We start from the raw sequence: 27956 nt of genomic DNA, 5'->3' as shown, positions 1-27956 counted from the left end.
ACACCGCAGAAGAAATGCTGGCACAGGCTTCCAGTATCTGTAGTTTCAGGTGCTGCACATCTCGTATCAGGGGGTCAGATCAGGAAACCTTGGGGGCCATTCAACATGTGTCACATGACCCTCTTCCCATTGAAAAAACTAAAGTTGGATCCCAAATGGCCGACTTCAAAATGGCCACCATGGTCACCACCCATCTTGAAAAGTTTTCCCCCTCCCAAACACTAATGTGCCACAAACAGGAAGTTAATATCACCAACCATTCCCATTTTATTTGGGTGTATCCATATATATATATATGGATATATATATATATATATATATATATATACACATATACACACACACACACACACATACATATATATATATATATATATATATATATATATATATATATATATATATATATATATATATATATCTTTCAGCTTGAAAAAAAACAAAGAATAAACATCTCATAAAAGCTGATTATCTATTAATTGAGTTTGCTCATGTACTTCATGGGGTACACTAGATCACTTTTACTTACAGTCTTGAAAATACAGGTGCCAAAAGGATTATTTGGAGCACTGCAACCACAATCGAACCTTTCATAAAAGCAGTGTAAAAATGGCGATTAAAAATAAGATCTGTGAGTGTATTTCATTTTTAATAGCAATAAAGTGTTGGCCGTTACATATTTTAAGGATTTGTGTCAAAAAAACAAAAAACTCTGTGACCACTCTGTATAACAGGTCTATTTTTTAAGGCTGGCTGGCGGACGAATACAGCGCTGAAAGTACTCTTCTGTTATATTAAAATGGCATGACAATATTTTAAAGTGTCCACAATAACAATATTGCAAGTGTTGAATATCACAGTATATATTTTTAATGAATATAAATAAAATACACAAAATATTCTAATTTCAGTGAACTGTTTTACAGCTCAGAACGTGAGAATGTGTCTTAGCAACTACTGAGGTTTTTGCCTATAGACACACAGGAAAAAACTATAACACTTGCGAACGCAGGTGCTGAAACGTGCATACAGTGCAGGCGACACTCTAACAACTTGCGAGCAAATGCTTCGTGCCATTAGCGGTGAGTGTGTGAAGGTGTGAGGAAAACAATGAGTGGAGAAAATCATTAGCGCCTATGAGAATCCGCTTTGTACACACAAATTACCGCAGTAATTAGAGACAAAACAGCACAAAAGGTTCTGGGGCTCCGAGTGCATTTTAATCTACTGGCAGAGAAGAGAGGCGATTTGCAGAATACAAATGACCTCCAAGTGTGGGGTGGGGGGGGGACTGTCATCTGGATTCGCTCTCTCTCTTTCAGTGTGTGAGAGAGAAGCATGGAGAGGAGAGTGTGTGAGAGAAGGAGTCCATTTCTCTCCCCCAACACTTCAAACACCCAGGAGTAATTACACAGTCTTTCATCAACGGGGAAAAAACAACCAGACAAAAACCCTCAAAGTGGGCCACATGGGACTTTTCCTGGTACCTTCTGGGTAACAATGATGAAAATTTGAGAATGGGCCAACAACTAGTCCCCAACAGCTAACCACCTACATGCATGTGTATGCGTGACACACACATACACGTTTACTAGAGTGTGTCTGGGGCTTTACACACTGCATCATGCCAACCTTAACAGCATTGATGTTTTCAAGCCTTTAAATCAATTAGAAACAGAGGGAGAGAAGACAACATTGGGAGGGGTATGCTACGTTCCCATGGCAATTCATGCACTGCCAGGCCTTTTGGGTAAGGAGGTTGCTCGTTCCTGCGGTGCAGAGTGAGAATATTCATCATCGGTTTTATTCCTGGAGAGAGTGCAGAGTACGAAAAAGAGGGAGAAAGAGGGGGAGACAGAGACAGGGAGAGAGAACGAGAGAGAGAGAGAGAGAGAGAGAGAGAGAGGAGTGAGGAAGAGAGGGGGGAGAGAGGAGGGTTAGAGAGAGAGAGAGAGAGAGAGAGAGAGAGAGAGAGAGAGAGAGAGAGATGGAGGAGTGAGGGTGAGAGAGAGAGAGAGAGAGAGAGAAGGGGAAAGGAGGGTTAGAGAGAGAGACAGAGAGAGAGAGAGAGAGAGTGAAAGAGAGAGAGGTGGGGGAGTGAGGGTAAGAGTGAGAGAGAAGGGGAAAGGAGGGTAAGAGAGAGAGAGAGGGAGGAGTGTGAGAGAGAGAGAGAGAGAGAGAGAGAGAGAGAGAGAGAGAGAGAGAGAAGGGGTAGAGGAGGGTTAGGGAGAGAGAAAGGGGAAAGGGGAATAGGAAGAGAGAAGTGAGGGGTGATAGAGAAAGGGAGAGAGGGAAAGTGAGAGGGGACAGGGAAGGATAAAGGGAGAACGATAGGTAGTGAGAGAAAGACTAGGTGAGAGAGGGAGGGAAAAGCAATGGAAACAAAGAGAGAAATGGACAAGAGAGCAAGTGAAAGTGAGAGCATGAGACAGAGAATGTGGGAGGGAGAGAGGATGGAAGGGTAAGAAAGTGAACAAGAGCGAGCAGATGAAGGAGGGAGGGAGAGGGATAGAAAGAAAGAGGGAGGGGATAAAAAGAAAATGAGAGAGGGAGAAAAGGAAGGAGGCATAGAAGGATGGAGAAAGAGAGAGTGAAGATGGAAAGAGAGGTAGAGAGTTGGTAAAAGAGAGAGGGAGGGAGGAAGAGCCAGCAAGAAAGAGAAAAGAAAAACAGACAATAAGAGAAAGAGAAAAACAACAAAGAAACGGAGTACGAGAGCGAGAAGGAGCAAGAGAAAGAGAGACAGGGATGGAACACTATCCTGTCTGGGACTCTCACTGTGCTGTTGCTGTAAGAATGTAGGACACACACACAAAAACACTTACGCTCTTTACAGGAACACGCACACGCTTCTCTCTCTGCGGTGGGTTCCTCTGCACGCGCATTCACACACACAGTGTGAATTTAAGCAGGCCCCTGCGCCAGGCGAAAAGGAAATCAATTTACCTGAATGCCGTCCAGCAGCTTGCTCATGCACCAGAAGCTGTCAGCCTCGATGTTCCGCAGCACCTCCTCCTGCAAGCTGGAAACATCGAAATTTTCCACCTCTTCCTCTGCAAAAAGAGCAGGAACAACAGAGGAGGAAGAGGAAAAGAATAAGAAAGGATGAAAAAAAGGAAAGAGATTGAAAGAAATAATGGGAGAGAACAGAAGAGAAATAGTGATTAGATGTACATCAGGGTAACATATGGTCTTACCACTTCAGAGTGCAACAGTGTGGAAAGCATACTGTAAAGCTGGGAGGCCCAACCTGTATTCAAATGGTTCTGAAGGCCTTCACTAAATCAGAGGTCTTAAGATTGGATCCAGGGCTATAAGTTATGGCAAATTCTTTTGTATGATACCTGACAGCCATTAGTGGTCATTATTCATAACCAACAAGCCTAAAATCAAGGACACAGTCCATCAAAACAGCATGTATTAAACAGATAGTTCCAGTTCTGAATCTGATTTCCTGAGCCATATTTAGAGCCCACTGGCTCTGCTCTTGAAATCCATCAGCATCCGCGACATCCCTCTCTATAATTCGCACAATCTTGTGCTTTTCTCACAAGGCCATGCGTCACACTTTTGCTCAGAGACCATAGAACAAATAGCTTTTTGCTTTGACAGTGTTCGCACAAAGTGTGCGAGAACACCACCAGCTTTAGCTGTACTCTTCATTTTTCTGTAGGCCTATCTAGCCAAACCAATTGCCTATTTCTGTCCTTATGCATACAATTCTTCAACTAGAATGATAAACCAGCCTAATGAAATTGGAATTGTTGATTATTGAAAATGAAACAATAATGATATAGGTTGAACAATTATTTATCGTTTCTTTAGAATTTCTCAGTCTGTGCATGTGCATGTGTGTAAACCGACCACAGTACCGGAAACAGCCAGCATCGTTCCAGTGAGATGACAACAAAAATTTTCAGAAGTGGCACTGAGACCATCTTAAGTGCATATAAATACCCTGATCGGATTACTGACAAAATCTGATTTTCTGCAGTTATCGGATTATTAAGTGCATGTAAATGCACTCAATGATTGACAATGGTATTGTGGTGAGGTGGAGTACGGTGGCAGGAAAATAAGAACTGCTTGAGCACTGAACTTTTACAGACTATAAACTGTGTGCCAAGTTAGCCAGTATGCTGCACTTACAGTAGCCTACTATTGTTAACAGGCTGGGTTTTACAAAAGTTTCTTTTTTTTTTAAAAACAACTTTCGTAGAACCACATCACGCTGGCATAGAATGTTCTAAAGCCAGACAACATATTAGAACTAGTAAAGACACAGATTACACAGTAAAAGAAAACAATGGATAGTGTGTTTTCTGACATTTAAATTGTCCACCTTCATAGGTACATTGCAATATATTCAAACACTTGGCAATTCCTCACACTATAACAGCCTTGAGCACTAACCCTAAGCCTAGTCTTAGGACAGACATTTGAGACTTGGTGGCCAATATGACAGTATTTTATTGTTATCGTGATTATTTTTGTTATCATGGATGTTGTCAGTACTTAAAGAACACTGACCAACTGCACGTTAAATTGTAAAGAGATCTTATTTAGTCCTGTGTCATTGGGTTCAGTGCAGTGAAGTGCATAAAATGTTGAAAAATATTGTATTCAAAATTTTTTTTAGTTTTCAAATGTGACATTAATAGCACGTGTTAAATGCATATCATGTATCATAAAAAAATTCTGCATCGTGACCTTTCTGAATTTTATAAATATGGATATATCTGCATTAGTATTGATACGCAAATGAAAAGGATAAATATCACAGAATGGTCCAGAATTCCTATATCAGCAAATTCCACCTCACCTTTACAGATAACAGTATGTCACACTGTCAGAAACCACAAAAGGAAGACACTGACTACTGAACAGCTCAGCACCATTTGAGACAAGCATGTGATAACAGGGTCATGCAGCTAGCATAATGTTAATTGGAGGGTTTAAACGTGTTAGCTACATAAGCTTTGTAGCTAAAGGGCTGCAAGGTAATTTGATCTTTAAACTGCAAAAAAAAAAAAAAAAAAAAAAAAAAACAGATCTTAGCTTAAAGTTAAAACTGCTGACCCAACTAAAGAACAGTTGTTTAGCTTACTAAGCAACAGTGCATGATATGGTCAGCAATTTTAAATGTAAGTAAAATTATTTTAAAATATATTAATTTGTATGATAATGCAGTTCAAACAGAGACAGAAATACCACCCAAAACCTTTTAATGACAATGGAAATAACTCATTTTATTTTCAATAACTGATCACCTGTTAAATCCTAAATTAAACTATGATTGTCTCATTAAGGTTTCAACATTAAAATGTAATGATTTTGCATTATTTATTAATACAAAAAAAATCCCACCTTTTTCGAACTTCAATAGTAGACTCTACTTTGATTCAACAGCAAAACACTCTGAATAGTTTTAAAAAGATTAATGAGACAGAACTTCAAAAAGTTGTCACGCTGCCAAATTCCTCTACCTGTGTTATAGATCCTATTCCAACAGCATTTTTAAAAGAAGTATCGGACAGCCTTTGTCCAAGTGTGCTGGACACTGTAAATTGAAACTGGCACTTTTCCAGATACACATAAAACAGCAACTGTCAGACCACTACTGAAGAAACGCAACCTTGATCTCTCAGTTGTTAGCAATTACAGACCAATCTCTAAACTTCCATTTTTAAAGCAAAATAATTGAAAAAGTAGTCTTCTTACAGCTTAACGACTTCTTAAATTAACAGATTATCCATGAAAAGTCCAGTCTAGCAGATCACAGCACAAACAGCATTAGTGAAGGTAGTGAACGATTTGAGAATAAACGCTGATACGGGTGATGATTTAGTACTTATGCTTCTGGATTAGCGGCATTTGATTCCATAGACCACAGAATGCTGTGTTTTGAGAACAAGGTTGGTTTTTCTGGAACTGGTTCTCTTCATATTTAACTGGAACACAATATTTTGTAAGCATAGGTGAACATATCTCAGGTAAGCAAAATAGTATCTGTGGTGTACCACAGGGCTCTGTACTTGGTCCACTTCTGTCTTCTTTGTATATGTTGCCAAATCATCAGATTATTAAGAAGCATAGCATCAATTTTCATAGTTATGCTGATGACTCCTAACTAAATATATCTGTAGCTCCAGACGATGTGACTACACAGCCAAACTGGTAATATCACCATCCAGAATTGCTAGCTGGATGAATAGCAATTTAATGAAGAGAAGACAAACATGACTATAATTAGTAGTGAAGCAAAGAGGAAAATGTGTATGAAAGACTTAGAAATCTGGCTCTACATATAAAAACTGAAGTTGGGAATCCTGCTGTAACTCTAGACTCTGATCATAATATTACCAAAACCGTTTGTAACCATTTAAGGAAATTAATATAATGGGTTTGAGCCTATCTCTGTCTGCAAGATGCTAAGGAACTGATCCATGCTTTTGTTTTTTTTTCTCAACCTGACTACTGCAATGCTTTGTTCATAGGACTTCTTACAAGCTCAACTAGCAAAGAAGATTCTCAGAAAGCACAGTAAGCTAAACAGGGTTAAAAACGGGCCCTTCGCAACCAGTATTTAAATTCCACTTTCACCAGATTACAGGAAATGTAAATTTGCAAATTGGATGCTGTCATTACTTGTGACGTTGTTCACACAACAAAACGACAAGGTGTCAAACACTAACGCTTTTCCAACACTCAGCTAAGGTGTTTTTTCCACAAAGCCAAATCACAGATGGGTCAGAAAAAGAGGGAGAAAAAAAATGAAGGTGTGCAACAGCTTTGACACAGCTGACTATCAGAGGCATTAAAATCAGTGGAGGGCGATTTACGCAATTAGCAGAGCTGTGCCTCCTGCTCACTTCCTATCTGCTGGAGACGACTCAAACTGCAGCCTGCAGCAGCTGACAGGTTACTCAGGTAAAGCAGAGGCGGAGAGGAGATCTAAGAACTTCTCCCACACAGAGACAGACGCACACACACACACATGCACGCACACACACACACACATGCACACACACACACACACACACACACATTATGGAAGGGGCTGCCAGTACTCCGCTGTCTCCTTGGCAACGGCAGCGGAAGCTTGAGGCTCTGACAGGGCTTGAAGGCATATAGCAGAAGCACTTGCACTGCCAGCAGTCCCAGGACCATAGTCTCAAAAAGCACATCCCAGGCACTATACCAGTGGATCCCTGTTCTGGCCCCTACCTTGCATATTTCCCTCAGGAAATGCTTGTGAATTCGTCAAGGTGAGTCAAAGATGGAAACACACCAAATTACTCATGACTGCGACTATATATTACTTCTATAATTCATAACATTTCTATAATAAATTTCTTATGAAGATATACTACACTACTAGCACTAAGTTATTTGATAAATCACTTGTTCAATAAAACAATGACTAACCAAACCCTTATAGCTTCTCCCATTTTGTCACACTTTGCTTTCATCACGGACAAGGTGTCATTCAGTAAAAAGAAGCAACAGAAAGCAAACTGCCCCTATGCTTCCGGCAGTATGCTGCAGGTACTCAATTCAATTCAGTCCAAAAAAATTGTATAGCGCTTTTTACAACTGCTACTGTCACAAAGCCGCTTTACAGAAATAGTCCTGGCCAAAGAGTCCAGGCTTATAATAAGCAGGCCGTGGGCAACAATGGCAAGAAAAACCTCACAAAGAGCATGAGGAAGAGACTTTAAGAGGAACCAAGACTCAAAACATAACAAAATAATAAGAGTTACGTAATAATGAATAAGGAGGTTTCAAATGAATATACATATTCAAAAGAAAAAGATAAAGGAAAGGAAACTAAGTGAACTTAATCGAAGATTAATCTTAATCAGAACTGTTCAGATTAACCAACGCCTATCAGACCTTATCTAAAAAGAATGAATAAATTCATTGAAAAGGACATTGCAGGTGAGTCTTTCACACGAACAGAGCAAGGTTCTCAATCCAGGTCCAGTGTCCTGCATGGTTTGGTATATCCCTTCCTTTAACAGACGCAGCTCAACTCAAGATGACCTACTGAATTAGCTGATGAGTTGAATCAGGAGCATTAGAACAAGGAAAATAGGGAAAATAGGGTAGTTCAGGACCACGATTAAGAACCATTGTTATGGGAGCAGCCTCTGTAACACCTAAGCAACTAAAATATGCAGGGCAGGATCACTCCAAGATTGAATACCATTCATATAGAGCCCTTTATAAACAATGAGTGTACTTTTTTCCATAATCAATATTGTTAATGACTAATCGACATTGTGAGATAGTTGCAGCCCTATAAACTTAAACTGAGAACCACTCTTAGAGCATTATACAGTGGTTTTGTAAATGTCAGACTGATGTATTTCCCCCTACATTCAACATTGTTGATGACTAATTGATTAGTCAACTAATCACTGTAACCTAATTAAATACGCAGCACAGTGGTACTCCAAAACTAGGACTGAGGAACCACTGTTATACAGCATTATAGAGCACTTTTGTAAACAATGCACTAGGTGCAGTGTTATAGAAGGATGAAAGGCACCTGGCCTTCGCCCTCTGCAGGAATCCAGCGCGAGGCTCTTCTAACTTTGCTGAGCAGAGCTGGACCTTTGCCTGCCTCTGCAACAAGAGAGGCCGACAGTTCTACAGTCCTCAGAGAAAAGGTCATCCTCCAGGAGATGCGCCTGACTCACTTTCCAAAGACATGCAGTCTCTTTGTTGCTGCCTTCAGCTCTAGATTCATGCCAGTGGTAAGAGGGCGAGCTGGGGTGTATTGGCTTGTGTGTGAATGTGTGTGTGTTAGGGCTGCAGTAAGGCATTGTTAATCTCTTCAGTCGGGAGAACGCTCTAACGGTCCAATGTCCCTTAGCAGCTCTCTTACTCATCACAAAACAAGGACACACAAAGAGGAGCTGGGCTTTCAGCATAAACCAACAGCACCTCCTGTGGTAAGCTGGAGATCTGCAACATAATGGTAGTAAAAACCTGGGAACAAAAACGCTGCTGCTACAGCAGGGTGTCCAATCTCAACCGCAAAGGGCTGGCACACCTGCAGGTTTTCATTCCAATAAAGCAGGAGGATATGAGCAACTGTTTGAAGACTGAGACCAACTGATTAAACAAGTGGAATCAAGTGAGTTCCTATTTGTTTGGAATGAAACTGTGCAGATGCACTGGCTCTTTGCGGGTAAGACTGGACAGCCCTGTGCTAAAACTTCAGTCTTTCACCTAACATATCTCTCTCTAATAGCACTTATATTACAGAGAAATGACTGATGTTCTCAGGCTGGGCAAGAGCGGCTAACAAAAGGAAGCAGATCAGGTTTCCAAAATAGTGCTGAAATAATCAGCCCAATATTGTTCACACAAAATGACAAAACACACAGGCAGGGACAACCAAGGCCAACACGTGTACATACACAAACAAGCTCTTTTGGTGTCCAACGCCTCGTCGCTGTGAGGTCACCATCGTGCCATCTGTCCGAATGCATCATGATGGGAGCAAGTGGTTGCCCATAGAGACGCATCAGCAGTATGGGGGCAAGGTGACACAGTCGGTACATATAAAGAGCACAGGGGCCAGAAACACAACAGAGATAGAGAGAGACCTCACATAATACATACTGACTCACCTACATTCATCTCACACATTACATTACTCTTACAGTCACAATCACACAGTGAGCACATGCAGGTGTCCCACCACAAAACTCATTCAATGCACTTTTCTATGCCTGCCCCATAGAGAAGATAAAGCCATAACAAAAACAAGTGGACATGGACACAGTACTTTAAAAAGTGTCAGAACAAAACTCAACTACATCACACATTTAATTCTTGGTCAATGATTGCATTAATCTTCTAGTCATCATTCAGTGGTTTTGCTATATGATAAGCAGCAGGCAGCAGTAAGCAGAAGCATTAAACACATTTGGGTCATTGTTTTTAATTTTACAGAGCTGCTTTATGTTTATATTAAATTTACACAATTGTCCCCTTATTCCAAATATAGTTAATCAGCCAAGACAGGCTTGTTTCTTTAGTTTTTATTGAAACCACAAGGTTTATGTACCGTATTTTCCGGATTATAAGTCGCACTTTTTTTCATAGTTTGGCCAGGGGTGCGACTTATACTCCGGAGCGACTTATAGTCCGGAAAATACGGACTTCACGGCAACCGGGAGACTGCGCCACGCTACGTTCTCGGAAGTCATTGAATGGATCAGCAAAGCATGGGCTTCCGTGAAAACCGAAAGCATCCTGCTGTGATTCAGAAAGGCTGGAATAATTGCAAATGTAACTGACGACGAGTCTGACAAAAGCGACGAAGAAGAGGAAGCGGCGCTTCGTCCACCTCCAGAGTTAGCGGAGTTGTTCATAAGTGACACTGAGGATGAAGAGTTCAATGGATTTGATGATTTGGAGTGATATAAACTTTGATAAAAATGGTTTGATAAACTTGTTAGCATGTTCTTTGTTATAGTTTGTCATTGTTATCTGAATAACTGTTCATGTTACGTTAACTTGGATTTTATTAAATCTCCCCCACCCCCCCACCCCCCAAAATGCGACTTATACTCCGGTGCGACGTATATATGTTTTTTTTTCTTTACTGTGCATTTTTTTGGCTGGTGCGACTTATACTCCGGAGCGACGTATAATCCGGAAAATACGGTAGATAACAAGTAATGGAAGCTTATATCCCAACAATTAGCATTTTACACACAGGATGCAAAAATGACAAATGGTTCTTTGTGAACCATTTATGGTGACTGATTGATACATACACACATGTGTGTGTGTGTGTGTGTGTGTGTTTGTGTATATATATATATATATATATATATATATATATACATACATACACACTCTGCTCAAAAAAATAAAGGGAACACTTAAACAACACAATATAACTCCAAGTAAATCAAACTTCTGTGAAATCAAACTGTCCACTTAGGAAGCAACACTGATTGACAATCAATTTCACAGCTGTTGTGTAAATGGAATAGACAACAGGTGGAAATCATTGGCAATTAGCAAGACACTCAATAAAGGAGTGGTTCTGCAGGTGGGGATCACAGACCACTTCTCAGTACCTTTCTGCTTTCTGGCTGATGTTTTGGTCACTTTTGAATGTTGGTGGTGCTTTCACACTCGTGGTAGCATGAGACGGACTCTACAACCCACACAAGTGGCTCAGGTAGTGCAGCTCATCCAGGATGGCACATCAATGCGAGCTGTGGCAAGAAGGTTTGCTGTGTCTGTCAGCGTAGTGTCCAGAGGCTGGAGGCGCTACCAGGAGACAGGCCAGTACACCAGGAGACATGGAGGAGGCCGCAGGAGGGCAACAACCCAGCAGCAGGACTGCTAACTCCGCCTTTGCGCAAGGAGGAACAGGAGGAGCACTGCCAGAGCTCTGCAAAATGACCTCCAGCAGGCCACAAATGTGCATGTGTCTGCACAAACTCCATGAGGATGGTATGAGGGCCCCACATCCACAGATGGGGGTTGTGCTCACAGCTCAACACCGTGCAGGATGCTTGTCATTTGCCAGAGAACACCAGGATTGGCAAATTCGCAACTGGCGCCCTGTGCTCTTCACAGATGAAAGCAGGTTCACACTGAGCACATGTGACAGACGTGACAGAGTCTGGAGACGCCGTTGAGAGCGATCTGCTGCCTGCAACATCCTTCAGCATGACCGGTTCGTACCTGGGTCAGTAATGGTGTGGGGTGGCATTTCTTTGGAGGGCACACTTCATGTGCTCGCCAGAGGTAGCCTGACTGCCATTAGTTACCGAGATGAGATCCTCAGACCCCTTGTGAGACCATATGCCCTGTGTTCCTCCTAATGCAAGACAATGCTAGACCTCATGTGACTGAAGTGTGTCAGCAGTTCCTGCAAGATGAAGGCATTGAAGCTATGGACTGGCCCGCCCGTTCCCCAGACCTGAATCCGATTGAGTACATCTGGCACATCATGTCTCGCTCCATCCACCAACACCGTGTTGCACCACAGACTGTCCAGGAGTTGGCGGATGCTGGAGTCCAGGTCAGGGAGGAGATCCCTCAGGAGACCATCCTCCACCTCATCAGGAGCATGCCCAGGCGTTGTAGGGAGGTCATACAGGCACGTGGAGGCCACACACAATACTGAGCCTCATTTTGACTTGTTTTAAGGACATCATATCAAAGATGGATCAGCCTGTAGTGTGTTTTTCCACTTTAATTTTGTGTGTGACTCCAAATCCAGGCCTCCATTGGTTAATAAATTTGATTTTCATTGATGATTTTTGTGTGATTTTGTAGTCAGCACAAGTATTCAATGAGAATATTTCATTCATTCAGATCTAGGATGTGTTATTTGAGTGTTCCCTTTATTTTTTTGAGTAGTATATATATATATATATATATATATATATATATATATATATATATATATATATATATACACACTATACAATATACAATATATATATATATATATATATATATATATATATATATATACATATATACCATTTTCAAAAACGTTCTATAGAGAACCATATACAATACATTCTCCATCAGTCTGACAAACCATTTCATCATGCAAAGAACCATTTAAGCATGAAATGGTTCTACACAGAACTCATTCTAAAAAACCCAAAAGGGCCCCATTTACCAATATCTTCCTTACTTAAGTTTTTTCTTAAATTACTTCTTGAGAAAGATCCTAAGAAAAAGTGTGCTTCAGATTCACTAGGTGTTCTTGTGCTTTAGATTGTGTGTAGATTCTGTTCTTACGTAAGAACAAATCCCAAACAAGAAAACATTGGTGAATGTCAGAATCTTTGCGAAAACTGCATAAGTGGGCTTTAAGAAGAAATTTCTTCTTAATAGTTAGTGAATGAGGTCCATTGCCTTTAGTAAAGAATCTCTGAATAACCACATTTGTTATTTATTGACTATTAAATACTATATGATATGATGATATGATGTCATACTATCATATGATAAATCTGTATAAATCTTTGATAAGTCAGTAATTGTCTGTTCAGAGTCTTAGCCACACAGCTTCACTAACTTATAAATATTAAGTGTTCATTAGCTTACTGCACGACAAAGCATCCACATATGATATGTTGGCTAGTTAGAAGACTCCACTGTTTCAAGCACATCATTCGGTGATCTCACATGAGAATGCATTTTATGGCTTTTTGCATCATTCTGTTTATAAAGTAAACATATCGCATTGCTCAGAGCTGCTATAAATGTGGTGAATGTTTCAAATATCCCCATATAGTTTGCATTAAAGCCAAAATAAATAGTTGTTTGTTTAGGGTCAGCAATGGAATGTTTTTTCCTCTGTTTAGTAGTCGTCAGTTGTGAGAATGTTGGAAACTAATTGGGCTAAAATATACTACAAATCCCAACAGAGGCTTTAAATATTCAAATGGATGTTTTCTGCGTGGATTTTTTCTTTGAATTCAATTAATAACCTAAAGCCCAATTTTATTCTGACAGCCCTAGAACATTTTCAGCTGTTGCAGGGATCTACAGGGTTTTTACCAGAGTTGTGACTGCACTTTGGGAGTACAGATTATAGTATATAATATATTATAAATTTGTCCCTCAAAATGACTCAGAAATTCCATTATAGGATTCATACACTAAGACAAAAATGCCCAACATATGTAATGGTGCCCTAAAACACAAACAGTGCTTGATTTCTGTCATAGCCATCGTTAAAACAGTGGTGAAAACCATCCTGAAGCTTAAATTCAATGTGTACTTTTGTCCTTTCTTATCAACTCAATGCAGTTCGTAGGGTATGCTTCAATTAATGCCAAAACCCTTGGACATTTCATTTTGCACACAGAACCTATTTGTGTCCCATCTGAGCTGACCACTATAAACCAACATTCAATTGGCAATGGATGAGAGCGCTGACCACTCAACGGCTGTACCACCACATAGATGCCAAAGAGAATCAGTATGCGAATGACTGAACAACTCCCCGTTCAGTTCCCCAGGAGTTTGGTTCAAGGCACAGCTTGGATTAAATCTGCGCCGTAGGGCAAACCTCTGCTCTCTGACCCTAGATGTCAAGTATGCTACAGGTACTGCCGCACAGTACTGATACAAAGAAGCTGAACGTGGTCTTGGCACAGAGCTACAAACTGCAGTACAAGCCACATGAGCGATGGAGGGCGCATAAACTTTGGACGCAGCACAGCCGTATGTCTGGTGAGGCATAATTGGAGGAGGCGAGGCTGCTGGCGGTTTGAGGACAGCTCGTTTGAGCTGCGGGGCTCCACTGGGACACCTGGCCTGGCCCTGGGGATTCGCTGAGGTGCGCTACTCTTCTGCTGTGTGTTAATTAGAACATGCTGCCAGTGGCCTCTTTCTCGCAAAAAGGTATGTACACACAGCCCTCGTCAAATATACGCGCTGGCTATGCACCCCACAATTATTAACTCCAGACCTACATTCTGGTCTCATCAAGCTCTTAATGCCATGCCGTCCTCAGCAAAACATGTACAAATTTGCGCAAAAACCACTAACAATGCAAAAAACATATGGCAAAAGCCGTAATCCCCATCGCCACAGTCACTCTAGGGAAACTCAAAATTGCTAGGAAAGGAATTTAAGTAATCTGTGTCCAGGAGGCATCTGGAACCAAACTTTCTTCTGCAGAGTAACTCACTGGATATCTACTTTTAACTACTAGACATTTACTTTTTTAAAACAAAAAAAAAATCTTACTTTTTATTTATGTTTATTTATTCTAATGATTTAAGGTGTTTTCACAACACTGCCAAGACAAATGATTTGAAGCAATGTGCTTAAGCAAAGTGCCCAAGACTTTTGCACAGTACTGTATATGTAAGGCTTTCAGAAATATCTGGAACAATACTGATCCAGACCCATATCATGTAAAACTATTTTTTCCTAATTTTTTTTATGTTGTATATAAACTGTAAAACTTAAAATTTAGCATTTACTGCTCAGTCCATACAGTCCATACATGGAAACTAAAGTAAAAAGAACAGCCTGTTTTGAATTCACTGTTTATTGGGCACACAGCAGATTAGCCCCGCCTGTTGATGATTGTATTTGGTAAATTAAAACCACACAAATGTTCTAAATATGTTACAAGTAAATACATTATTAAAATTCAGTAATAATGTAGGATAAAATATGCTTTGATCAGTAGCCTTACTTCAGTTCGCTCAAAGTACCTTCTTGGCTAGTTTCGCTTTCAAGAATGTGGTCAAATGTTTTCCTCGAAGAAACAAAACAGAAAGGGATATAAGAAAAGAAAGGACGTCCATACGGGCAAACTGTACCATTCGGCAGTCTCGAGCAGAGCCCTCCATCTGGAGCCAGACTCCCACCGTTGCTTCCTGTTGGCCTGCGGCCGCTTCCTGTGTGCAGGGTCTAACAGACAAGCTCCCCCTGGCAGGCCGGCACAGCCAGCTGTGAGGTCCTGGCACTGGTTCTGACGTCCCACACCACATGGCCCTGCCATGCCATATGCCCTCCGTTTGCCAGGCCACGGGGAGGAGAAGGAGAAGACTGGACAGGCTTGGACTTGGCCTTAAACCATCACCCCACGTGCCCCAAAGAAGGTACTCATACTTGCACTTACACACTCGCACTCACACTCGCACTCACACTATTACTCAACAGAGGTGAGCAACATGACCAGCAGTGTTCGATTAAGAGGAGTCACATGAGTTTGCGCTGAGCGCTGGCTAATGAGTAGCGAGCAGATTCCGCAGAGGTGTAATTGAAAGCGCGGATAATTAATATGGGAGTCGACTTGGCAAACTTGTCGTCCTAACACGGCAGAATAATGAGAGCTGGGAGCGTAATTACGATGTAAGAGTGGCATTGCGTGAAACGGAAGGTACGGATCCATCTGTGATTTATGGAGATCATCATCTGGAGGTAATGAATAAAACGCCCGCAGCAAGGAAGGAATAGAGTGCTCCCACTCTCCAAGAGTCAGGCTCTCTCACTGTTGCAGAAGAGCCAAGAGGGACACAAGCCAGTCCAAAATAACGTCTAGTCAACAATGTCTATCTGCCACGAGAGTCTTTGCTAATTTTGAACAAAGGGTGGGCAATACAGCAAACACATAACATCATGAATTTTTACAAGATATGCATCACGATATGTCATTTTGGTAAAATTTGTAATATGTGTGTTTCTGCTTTTAAAACACAATATATCATTAAAACAGAAAAAGCAGTTGATCGTTTGAGCTCATTTAAAGAGCAAAGCGTGGTTCCAGATTTCTCTTGGACACCTCTAGGAGAATGTACATGTAATTTAACCAGCGATGCTCAAACTCTAGCATACAGGTTTGTGAAGGTGTGCAAACAGTCACTTCTGCCATTTATTCTGAATAATATGTATAGGTGTTCTGTTACATATATACATAAAAGAGCACTTCTGTTTTACTACGTGTGCATGCAGCTTGAGTAGAAGCCTCTTAATTTGGGCTTCAACTTTTAGGAGGTGTGATCGGTCATGTTTAATCTGAAAAATATATATAATTTAGAAGTAATTTTAAAAACAAGCAAATCCCACAGTTTGGATTTCCACAGTAAGTTACAGTTTACATATTCATTGAAATCCAGAAGATTGTTCTAATCTAGTTGCTCTCCTTCAACAAATATATATATAAAGACAAATTCTGAGAGGCGAGAAGAAGCAAGAAGTTAAAGTCATTGCACATCCAGGACGAGAACTACACCACCGCAAGACACATTTTAAAAGTGCCGCTGCAAATATCAAACAAAACTTGACATTTTAAATCTGTGTAAAAAGAACAGCCTGGACAGCAATTTGTTGCATGGAAGCTTTTCTTTTTTTTCCCTTTCCTGACACATTTACCTGTTCATGACAACTCCATTCGCTCCTAGCTCAACAGCAGCTATGTGAGGACAGCAGCTCTGAGGACAGTTAATAGGCAGAGAGGAGAAGAGAAAGTTTCCCAGAGTGTGAAATATGAGCCTACATCAGTCCATTAAGGAATTAATTTGCAGTTCTCAGCAGTTTGAGGGAAATCATTAGACTTACAGTAATGGGAAGCTCATGAGACATTAAGGGCATGGTCAGACAATTAAACTGCACTTTGAGCCCTTGTACACTGATAAATAACATGTGCAATATTTAGCACTGTAACAAATGCATTTACATTAACTTCCCGCCTTTAGAAACAGGATGAGCTTTGCAATAAAATGTCAATGTTTGATTGTAGCAAAACACTGCTAGGTCAAGCATGACACATTTCACTAGTGGAAAGGAACAAAGAACAATTTCTCAAGGCAGGGATCTGTGCAGAAATTCAATTTATAGCTTTTTATAGCTGAGTAATTAAACTAGATCCAAAAATATTCAATATTCTGCGATTACTCAGAGGAAACGAATGACTTGGTGACAGGACAATTTCTCTGAATCATTCTCTGCCTGAATGCCTTTTACATTCAAAGACGAGAAAATGTATGCGTAATTCCAGATAGCGGATTTATCATGGGGTCATTGCAAAGACTTCAAACCATAATGCACATTTAGCCAGGCTATTCATGTTCATCAGTATGACGTAGGCAGAAGCCTCATCAAAAAACTGAATAGAGATGGATATGATCGGGAAGGAGGTGTAATCCGCAGTCTTACTTTTAAGATGGTCTTTGACTTAATAGCGGTTATTAAATTAATCATTCTCCCTTATGGGTTGACGAGGGATAAAATACATTGTCAGGTTTGGAAGCATCATTAAAAGCCCTGGCAGCTCACAGCGACCCAAGCAGTCATTTTGCCAAAGCGAGCCTCTTCTAATCGTGCCTTAAAGCTCCTAGTGTCTGTCGCTCGCTAAGTAAGGAAGGTGAAGTGTGAGAGAGCAGCTCTGTTGGATGGGGAACTCGAGCAAAGAAGAGTGAAAAAATACACAGCACAAAATGTCAGAGGACCTGCCGAGGCAATCACGTAGCGAGTTGTTAGAGCAAATCATGAATGTTAATCAGAACCGCATTAACATATGCATCTTGGTCACTTCTTCAAATGGAGGAATCTGAACAAACCAATACTCATTAAAGACTGGCTGGTGTGTCACACCACTGACCACTCAGTTCTCCAGCAGGAGTCTGCGGTTCTTAGTGAATGCATAGGACAGTCTGAAGAGCCCAGTTGATTAGGAATGGGTAATTTGGCCATTTTTACTATTTATATACAATTTTTCTGAGTGAAAAAAGTTTGGAACTCCGATGTGAGTTATGAAACAGTGGATAGACAATTTGTATACCAGATTCAGCGCTCTGGTCCCACTCTATGAGTTTGCATGGTTCGTGCCTGAGCGGTTGTTGTTCCTATAGGCTTTCACAATAATAGCATGCATTTGACGACGGCACTTTTAAAGTCACTGAGCTCTTCAGTACAACCCATTCTATTGCAATAATTTGTCTATGGAGATGGATTTTATACACCTGAGAGCAATAAACACTGAAACTCAACAATTAGGAGGGGTATTCACATACTTTTGAACATACTGTGTATATGAGTGCCAAGTAGGATACATCAGAATGTATTTATTACTTGCAGCAATTCAATAACACTGTTTTCATCACATGAATGCAGAGTTCACATAAAAATCATGTCTTTCCACAGGGTGAACATGGTTTCCAATTTTCCTCACCACCATCCAGTGAGAGTAACAGTGGCTGCATGTTCCAAATTAATGAGTGGCTATATCATATATATATTCTATGTACAGTTGATGGTTCCAAAAACCACACAATTCTCTCATTCTCTCTCTCGCTCATACAGCTCATGGATTCTTGTTACAGTGAAGGCTCAAGGGGAACCGGAGCTTTCCACTTTGCTACTGGTTTAATTATTTTGCTGCATGTTCATTTAGCCATGGGTTTCCCACGAGTACTGTGTATTTGGAATTGATCACTGTTTGACAAACATTATATAAGGCATTTCAGGACCAAGAACCAAATGTCCGTACATTCAAATATACAGAAATGTCCATTCCTAGTGCTGAAAGGAGAGTTGGTGGTCGAAGGGTTTATTAACAATACTGGCTCTGCAGAAGGACATGGAAGCACTGGTGGAGATAAGTGGTCTCGTTTAGTAACTACACGCAGAGGGACTTAAGCTAGAAAGAAGAATTCGGCTAATGTGTTGTTATCTGCTCTTATACCACCTGCTGACTGCCAAGCTATGGCTGCTTCTATGCGGAGGGTAGGAAAGATGGAGGCCACCGTACGTGGGGAAGGGCCTCTGGTGAGTAGAGAGAGAAAGACATTGCTCCAGATCTCAGCAGGGTTCCACTCCCTCCTTTCCTCTCCGCACCACAGTGTGCAGTTAAAACCACATGTTTGATTATGCAGGCGCGACTCCATATTCATGGACTAACTCTCAAAACGTTTAAATAAGGGTGTTTAGAGCGTCTATCAGAGGCGTTTAGTGTCAGGCTGTGCTCTGCACCTCCTTCTCCAGCGCTGCTCAAGTATCTCAACCAAAGCCTGGGAGCACGTTCAGTGTTAACTGTGGTACTAATGCTGTATTCCATGCTCGGGAGTCATTACAATTTCAAGTGAAAGCCTTTACTGATCATAGATTGTGCTATCATTAGGTTTCAGTTTTAGCTGGATGGTATCTGGGCTGCATCCAGATAAGATTTAGCCACATGCATTTACACTTGGTAATAAAATAACTACTGAAATCTGACTGCTGTGTGGGACAGAATATGCAAATGTAGTTATTACGTGGCAACCAATTACCAATTGTTTATCCATTCAGTCTCTTCAGCTGCAGTTTGTTTTGCATAGAAGGGTCGGTCCATACTTGCTATTAAGCATTTTGTTTCATCTGGTCCCTAACCACGTCCTCCACAATTACGTTCCTCGTAGACACAGATCAGGTGCCGAGTGAAGTACTGCATGGGGAGCTGTTTTGGTTATACTGGGGCAGGTTTTAGTTGTCGAATATGTCTTAGAGAGATGGATGCATTTACACTGCTATAACATGACTCAAATGCATCTCAGATCACCTACTGAAAAGGTTTAAGCAAATGGATTTAAATCCGTATCTGTTCTAAATGCATCTTGGGTGCATTTACACTTGCATTTTTATGTGACTTTGCCTTATGCAATCCTGATATTCAAGATGCATTAAGTTACCAGGTGAAAACAGGGACTAACGTATATCCCAGTGGAAAAGTGTGGGTTCATCAAAGTAGTAAACATCCCTAATTTATCAAATTTACACAATATCTGCCACAGCCCTAATGATCATGTACACTGAAATGACCATTTTCTGAGTCCAGCTGGATTATGGGAGAGGCAGTAGCCACAATTAGACCACCTTCTGTCAATGTGTTTTAACACTGCCAGTTTCTGCCATTCAACAGGTTCAAAAGATATGCCGAGGCTGAGAACTAACAGTGTATCATGCTGTTTGAAAATCTCATTTAGTGCAGGGCATTTCTATTTGGGTCAATAATTGCAGAGGAACAGCACAGCGTTCTTGTTTCTCCCTTTCATTCAGACAGTATTGTGGGAAAAGGTCTTACCTCCAAGCAGTGATAAGGGCCATTAATTACATAAGAGCACAGGGATATGAAGGAGTTGCGCACTTGGCTAGGAGGTCTCTGAGCTGAGCCCGTGCTTCCATTAACTTCCATTACCTCCCCGCACTGCTGAAACTCCTGGGCACTAACGCTTGAGAGCACATCTCTACGCCTGGCATACCAGAGCGTCTCAACCCAAACTCACCTAGCCCACAGTGCAGCCTTGCAGAAACAAAGTGTTCAGCTTGCATAGAACATTCCTCACAGCAGTGGCCTGAGAAGACATTGCCTGAGGCCTAAAATTTACAGCACTTCTAAACGCTGCTGGGGAACAGAGGTAAATGGCATCATGATGTAGCCCAAGGAGAGGAAGATGAAGAAACGAAATAGTTGGAGCCAGAATGGAGCAGCAGCAGGCATGTGTCAGAACGACCAGAGTGGGTTCAGAGAAGTGCGGGAGAGTTGCCAGGGCAACACAGTAAGCTCTTATGCAAGCAGAACCGCTGAAAATAGAGGGTAAGCCTGCGGTCTGGCTACTCAACCTTGACTGACACCATAATTACTGGTCATCATAAGAACCAGCAGCATTTGGTCATTCGTTAGGAGAATTATTCACTCATTCCATCCAGCAGCACTTGCAGGACTTAAAAGTAAGAGTAACACAGGAATGGTTCATTATTAACTGTGTGGATCGGTGCTAATGACCATTAAAGGCAGTGGCAGCGAAGCGCGTCTCTCCTCCAGAACTTTTACCCTGGGAGAATCCATACATCGGGACGAAGCAAATTACAATATAGATCTTCTCCCGTTCGATACCATGCCACATTAAAAAGCAGACCATACTATTCCATCAGACTCATCCCTTTAATTATAAAGCCTTAATGCTGCCTAATAGGAAAATAGTTTTGGTCTGAAGAATGGAAATAGGCTTAGACAGAAAGGAGTGGGCAAAAAAAAAAAAATAAAAAAATCACAAGCTATCATGACCAGAAATGTATCTGTTTATGGCACAAAGGGGCTGCAGAATAAGAATATTAAGAATACACACACACACATTGTTTAATTCCTTAAATTGCAAATCTTTTTTTTTCTTTTTTTAATCTTACATAGGAATTTTTCAAATTTGTCTGCATAATCCAACCACTGAGATGTACATTCAGACTAGTTTAATATGAAATTATTCTCATCTACAGTTTTCTTAAGTTCACATTGTTGGTGATAGGAACCGGGGATTGCAGTGCATTCAATGTAAATTGTACCTACTAAACTCAACCTGCAGTCTTCTGAGTTTTTATATGTAATGTTGATGGTAAAATAGTGGCAAATAGGTCCAATTTTGCTTTACAACACCCTGTATGTATATCTACACTACTGAATGGGTTTATAAAAATGCATTTTAGGCCAAAATCTTCTCAAAACTTTGATAAAATGATGTCTCAGGCATCAGGCAGATAATTCCCATCCATCTCATGTAATAACTTTGTGCAGCATTTAGAGGCACGAAACTGTGTAAATGTCTGGTTCCTATCACCATAACAATTCTGACTCTGTAAGCTCCTCTAGAGTGAAACATTTCACATCAGAACATTGTGAATGACATTGTTCAAACCAAAAACAGTGGAATTCTCCTTTAATACTCATTATGTAGTAGTAAATAACTTCTAAAGAATCCAATATGCAAGTTATACATTTATATGAGAAAATATTGTGTGGTTCCATTCACATCAGGTCTGGTTTGGTTTTGAACATTATTCCTGAATAAAAACTAGTTTTGTAAGGTTGGAAGGCTGACTGATTGGTGAATAAAGTAGTTACATTGGATTTTAAGCTCTGTAGATAGGTTACAATTAGGTTATTCATTATTTCTTTTCTTTTTTTGACGAGTAGATGACAGCTGTCCATGTTATTAAGGTTACTAAGGTAATTTAGCAGGTGCGGTCACTGAGACTTTGGGGCTTGGACATGATTAAGCCAAGTCTTAGACTAAACTGCAGTGATACTGGTGTTTAACCACAAAAAAAACTCTTTATAGGCTGATTTCCCAGACCTAGATTAAGTTTTATTTTGGTTCCAGTTGACAGTGCATGAGTTCAAGTTATAAATACACCTGCAGTTTAAAGGGTTAAGCAAGTAAATGGTGCAATGAGAGTAAAGAAGGAATGTGTGATGATGGACAGCCTATAAAGATCATATCGGTCTGGTTCAGCCAGACGTATAAATAACTTTTATTCACATATACAGCAGCAATACCTGCCACTGAGAGTACAAATCACCTCGTAAGAGAGGAAAAATAGGAAGGCACTGGATAACAGTTCAGATAAATTGAAGGATCCTCTACAGGTGGATCAGAGCACATTCAATCTCTCAGGATTTCACTCAAAGTCTACCATCCAAAACACACAGGTATGTAGCTGTGGCCCTGACAAATATTTCACCCTGATGCCCCTTTGTTCAGATTCAAGGCTAAGCATTATCAGAGCAGCATTTTTGGAAAAATAGCCTGCCAGGGAACAAACCAATTGCCATTATCCGTTCAACAAAGATCTTAAAATCTATCAAACTAGCTAAACATATACTCAGTTTTTTGCTATTACATCTACACTTGTTATTACTACACTACTGATGTAGCAGATGCTCTTGCCCAGAGCAATTTACAAGCCTTGCAAACAGTAAAAGGCAAAGTGATACAAATGCGTGTCTGAGGGAATTTGTGCCCATTCAGTCAAAAGAGCATTTGTGTGGTCAGGCACTGATTTTTGATGAGTAGGCCTGTATCTCAATCAATGTCTCAATATATCCCAAAAGTGTTCAGTGGAGTTGAGGTCAGGGCTGTTTGCATTTGTGTGGTCAGGCACTGATTTTGGATGAGCAGGTGTGGATCTAAGTCAACGTCTCAATTTATCCCAAGGGTGTTCAGTGAAGTTAATAATATGATAACATGATTTAAAGTTTGTGAAAGCTTGAGTGAGATCATTTGATCATTCTTTGCCAACCGATGGATGAATAAAAATGAAGATATTTACATTTAAACAAGTACTGTGGATGTGACAAGAATGACGGGGCAGCCTTAGAAAAAATGACAGCAGCTATGACAAAAACATGTCAAGTGAGCTGTATTTTCACCTACAGCATATTTCTGTTCTTTTTCTGTTAAATCTAAAAATCCCTTCAAAAAAAAAAAAAAAGCTCTTTCAGAGTACCTTCGAGGCTTTGTCAACAGACAGCATCTACAGTGAGCCTCTGTTGTATGTCCTCATATGTTTCTTCACAAGCAAGGTAAGGGAAAAAGGAAGGGACTTCTTCAATAATACATTAGCCTAACAGCAACGAACAAATAACGGGCCTAACTGGCCTCAAATTACATCCTGTCATCATGCATCTTTAAAAATGGGGATTAAGAGCAATCCTAGGCTCAAAGGCACTGCGCAAGTGATTCTGCACAAGGAACACACTCCTCCGAGTCACGCTTTCATCCTGCTCCTCAATGAAAAAACAGAAGTGTTTGCTTCTGAAACGGAAGGCTGCCTTCAACAAACAGCTTGCTCACGTCCCATACGGCTCGTGCCAATGCTTTGTGGAAGCATCTGAGCGACAGCATGCGTGTGGATCAGCGGCTGCTTCACTAAAGCAACACTGATCCAGGCAGCATTACTGGACTCGGAGAAAGTGTTTCAGTCAAGCCAGGATTCACTGGCATCTGACACAGCTTCCAAAAAAATGGCAGCAACAGAAAGTGAGTGAGTGAGTAAGCAACTGCTTTCACATCACTCAGCAGAGCTCTTCAGCTCAACTTCAACAGCTTCTCTGCTTTTCTCTCTCTGCCCACCATTGATTGAGGGTGGTAAGACGTATTCTTTTCACAGTGAGAGTGCGATGTGTTGCCTGTGCTTGCTGCGTTTCCTGACTTTAATGGGGCCCCCAGCAGCCTGCAGTCAGATCCAAAGTCACACTCTGACTGAGGGGCCATCACAAACGCTGTCAGGACTTATTGGACCCAGTGGAACTGTGGGTAATAAGTGGTTGAGAGAGTGAGGATGTAGTGGAGCACATCCACCACAAAATAACTTTACTCCAGCAGTAGAACAAAGAGAGATGGGGAAATGACAGGCAGACAGACAGACAGATAAAGGGATAAGATCAAGCCTCATTCATACATGCCTGAACATTTCTGAAAGCATTTTTCAAATAAACCCCAATTCATACCAAAAGCATTTAGCAAATAAATAAAAATAAATAAACTAAAAAAAAACATTCACAAAAAAATAAGCTTGAAATTGCTCACATGAGCATGTCAGCACAGGAGATGGTAAATAAATAATAAAATGGGTCTTGAGAACATTCCAATTATGTGTGGTGAGCAAAATATGAAGCATCATGTTAACTTGTGATGGCCTATTACAAATACAGTAAAACAATACCTTTAATCTAAAACAATGGGGATTCATATATTTAGAGCTTTCAAAACTAGATTTCAAAAAATGATGAAAAGATATAAAGAAAATGGGATTCCCAACCATGTAAGACCTGCTAGACCACTACAACTGTCACCGACATATAAACACCAATTAAAGCTTTCATCTTTAGGAAATGGGACAAAATCAAGCTCCACCTTTGCTTCAGAACTTCTCAGAACTTCCACTGAGAGAAGACAACTATGCTCTAGTTCTTAGAACAAATGGACTAGCCACTCCAGACCTCAACACCATTGAATAAGTTGGGATGAGTGGGCTTACTTGGATCAATAGCTTTGCGGATTTCTTTGAAAAACTGAAAGACTCCTCAAAAGAATGGAATATGTTATAAAAGCAAAGGGTAAACATATTAAATACTGAAAATTCTGATGTCAAGTTTAGTTGATAAGACTTCTGTGTAACTTTCTGCAAAATATATGTTTTTCTGTGCGGGTGCCTGTGTGTGTGTGTGGGCATGTGCGTGTGTGTTTTCCTGAAAACCTTTCTTGACTGGATTGGATTGATCTTCAATTAAAAAAGTGTGGACTTGAACGTTTGCACCATACTGTACTACATAAAACTGCATTTTTGTCATACAAATAAATTTTATTTCAAAACAAAACACAATTATCATTAATTTTTTTCAATACTGTCATGAAATTGCTGGACCCTTAATGAGAATAAGACCTATGCAGACAAACAAACCATCCTCATATATCTGGGAGAGCTGAAAAGACCCTCCCCATCCTCATCCCTGATAAGTACACAAACAAACAAGAACGCAGACGAGAGCACTTCTCGACCAAAATAATAATTACATCTTTCTTTCTACTGCTTGAAAGACAGAAAGCCTATGTCACGCAACACAGTGTGGAAGATAAGAAAACAAGGGAAAGGAAAAAACAACAAACACCACATCAAAAACATCACGTAAAGTGTCATTGTGATGCTTTTGAAGGTGCTAGCCGGCCGGAGCTCTTTCACAGCTCATCAGCAGCATGAAGATAAGCACGGTGATCCTTTGAGGATCAAACAGTGCATGAGTCAGAGCAGCGAAGAGTCAAAAGTGACAAACATCTCGCTCTCCATGTTTGAGCATGCAAACAACTGGAGGCTCTAGAGCCCAGGCCTTCTGCCCACCCACCAACCTTGCACCATTCCTCACCTACTGGGCTTGAGCATCTCTAGGTCAGCCTCTCTAGTTCAGAGAAGAAGAGAGAGAAGGGATCAAAGAGACAGGCAGTGTGAGCCCACCCATGCACTGTGTACTATCAGTTAGTGGATTACTTCTCCAATATAGACATACACTCTACCATCACAGTGGCATTCAGTGCATTAGCTTGTATCTAAGTATGCATGATGATATCGGAATCATATCAGGATAAGCAGATGAAAAGGTCAACAATGGACAGAAGTTCAGATTTGAACAATATGATATTCAAACTGATATTTTGGAAGAGCAGAAAGTTTTAGGTGATACTTGGCTTCTGGTCTAAAATTACCTGCATTTTATTCATTTTATGCATTTGTAACCCTACAGTAATAAATGTTACATTTCTCTGTAATGCTAATCTCGTTTCAACATCAAAAAACGTGGCTATTTCCGCTATTTTATCTACTACATTCCGTTAAAGGGGGATTCCAAATTCAAAAGTGATGCATAATTCAACTGCTGAGATATAAACAAAGTCTTTCAGATTGTTTTGATGTGAAATGGAGCATTGTTGAGAATCAACAACATAGATTTCCTTACAATCGTGGAAAGAGAAACCAGGGGACGCAGGACGTACGATACAAAATAAGCCTTTTTCTTTTTTTTCCCCCCGTGAACCTACATGTAATGTTGATAGTAAAAAAAAAGTGGTAAATCAAAAAAAAATAAAAAAATTATTTGGGTATAATTTTGCCTTATAAAACCTGCATGCACCTTTCCTGAAAGTAATGTTTCAGTTCAAAAATTAATTGCAGAACACCACAGATGAGTCCCTCTGAGAACCTGGAAACCCAAGAATGTAGAAACATGGGCCTTTATCTTATTAATTTTACAAACTGACAAGCTCGACACGTGCATTATACATTAAGGCATCAGTCGTAAAGCTCCTGTAATCTTTATTTCACATGCCTTCAAGTCTTGCTTTTCAGTTGCTGGCCAGATCACATGTACCCACACTACTTGCTTGGATCACTCACAGCTTCTTGCCTTTAAACAAAGAAAATCAATGGATTCCATACCAGTTTGCACGGCAGTGATACTGTAGGGGTCTGCCAAGCCCACTAAACTCTACTATGGTTCTTCTATGTGTCTGGGATTGTAAAAAGACTATCCACTCACCAATATACTCGAAGACGTAAACAACGAAGAAGGGAGTGACAAGGTCGTTGATGCCCTGCACATAGCCGCTGGCTGGATGCCGTATGGCCCAGATGAAGAGAATTCGCTCGAAGATCTGAGGAATGAAGAGAAACTAATCAAACTATGTACTACTTGCACCATCACAGGAGTCATTTATATTGTTTATAAACACAAAAAGGGACTCATGCGAACACACAATGTTATGGGGCTTAAGCAGTGCAAGGTCATTCGTATGACTGCTTTTAATTAGACACAGAGAGAATCTCCTCATTCAGCTAGCAATCAATTAAGAAAATCAATTAAGCTTTCAAGAGTAATTAGCATCACAACAGTCAATAGAGCAGACAGCGAGGGTGAGAAAATGACTGGAAAGAAGCACATGTTGCCGTAAGTTTAGTGGACATATACAGGGATTAGTGATGAAGGAGCAGGTCTCAGAGAGGGGAACCATGATTGTGTGAAATCAGACTTTGATATTTAGATTTTTAATGAAAGCAAGGACTATCATTAAAATTTCACTTTCATTTTTAAGGCCACTCTCCTGCTGCTGGGTAACCAGGACTTTTATGTG

General features: G+C 40.6%; 1 protein-coding gene across 2 annotated transcripts in view; it reads right to left on the bottom strand.

Moving 5' to 3' along the window:
• Nucleotides 1-27956, bottom strand: part of tbc1d22a (TBC1 domain family, member 22a) — a 211767-nt gene that overhangs the window by 118298 nt on the left and 65513 nt on the right. For both annotated transcript variants that reach the window (XM_017697029.2, XM_017697028.2), the window contains exons 8-9: nt 27365-27479; nt 2947-3053 (exon numbers count right to left, since the gene is read on the bottom strand). In XM_017697029.2, the coding sequence (XP_017552518.1) occupies nt 2947-3053; nt 27365-27479 (222 nt within the window). The remainder of the gene's footprint in view (nt 1-2946; nt 3054-27364; nt 27480-27956) is intronic.

Source organism: Pygocentrus nattereri, chromosome 1 (assembly GCF_015220715.1).
Source record: "Pygocentrus nattereri isolate fPygNat1 chromosome 1, fPygNat1.pri, whole genome shotgun sequence".
Taxonomy (NCBI): Eukaryota; Metazoa; Chordata; class Actinopteri; order Characiformes; family Serrasalmidae; genus Pygocentrus; species Pygocentrus nattereri.
Note: the sequence above shows the minus strand (reverse complement) of the source record. Positions and strands in the feature narration are given on the sequence as shown.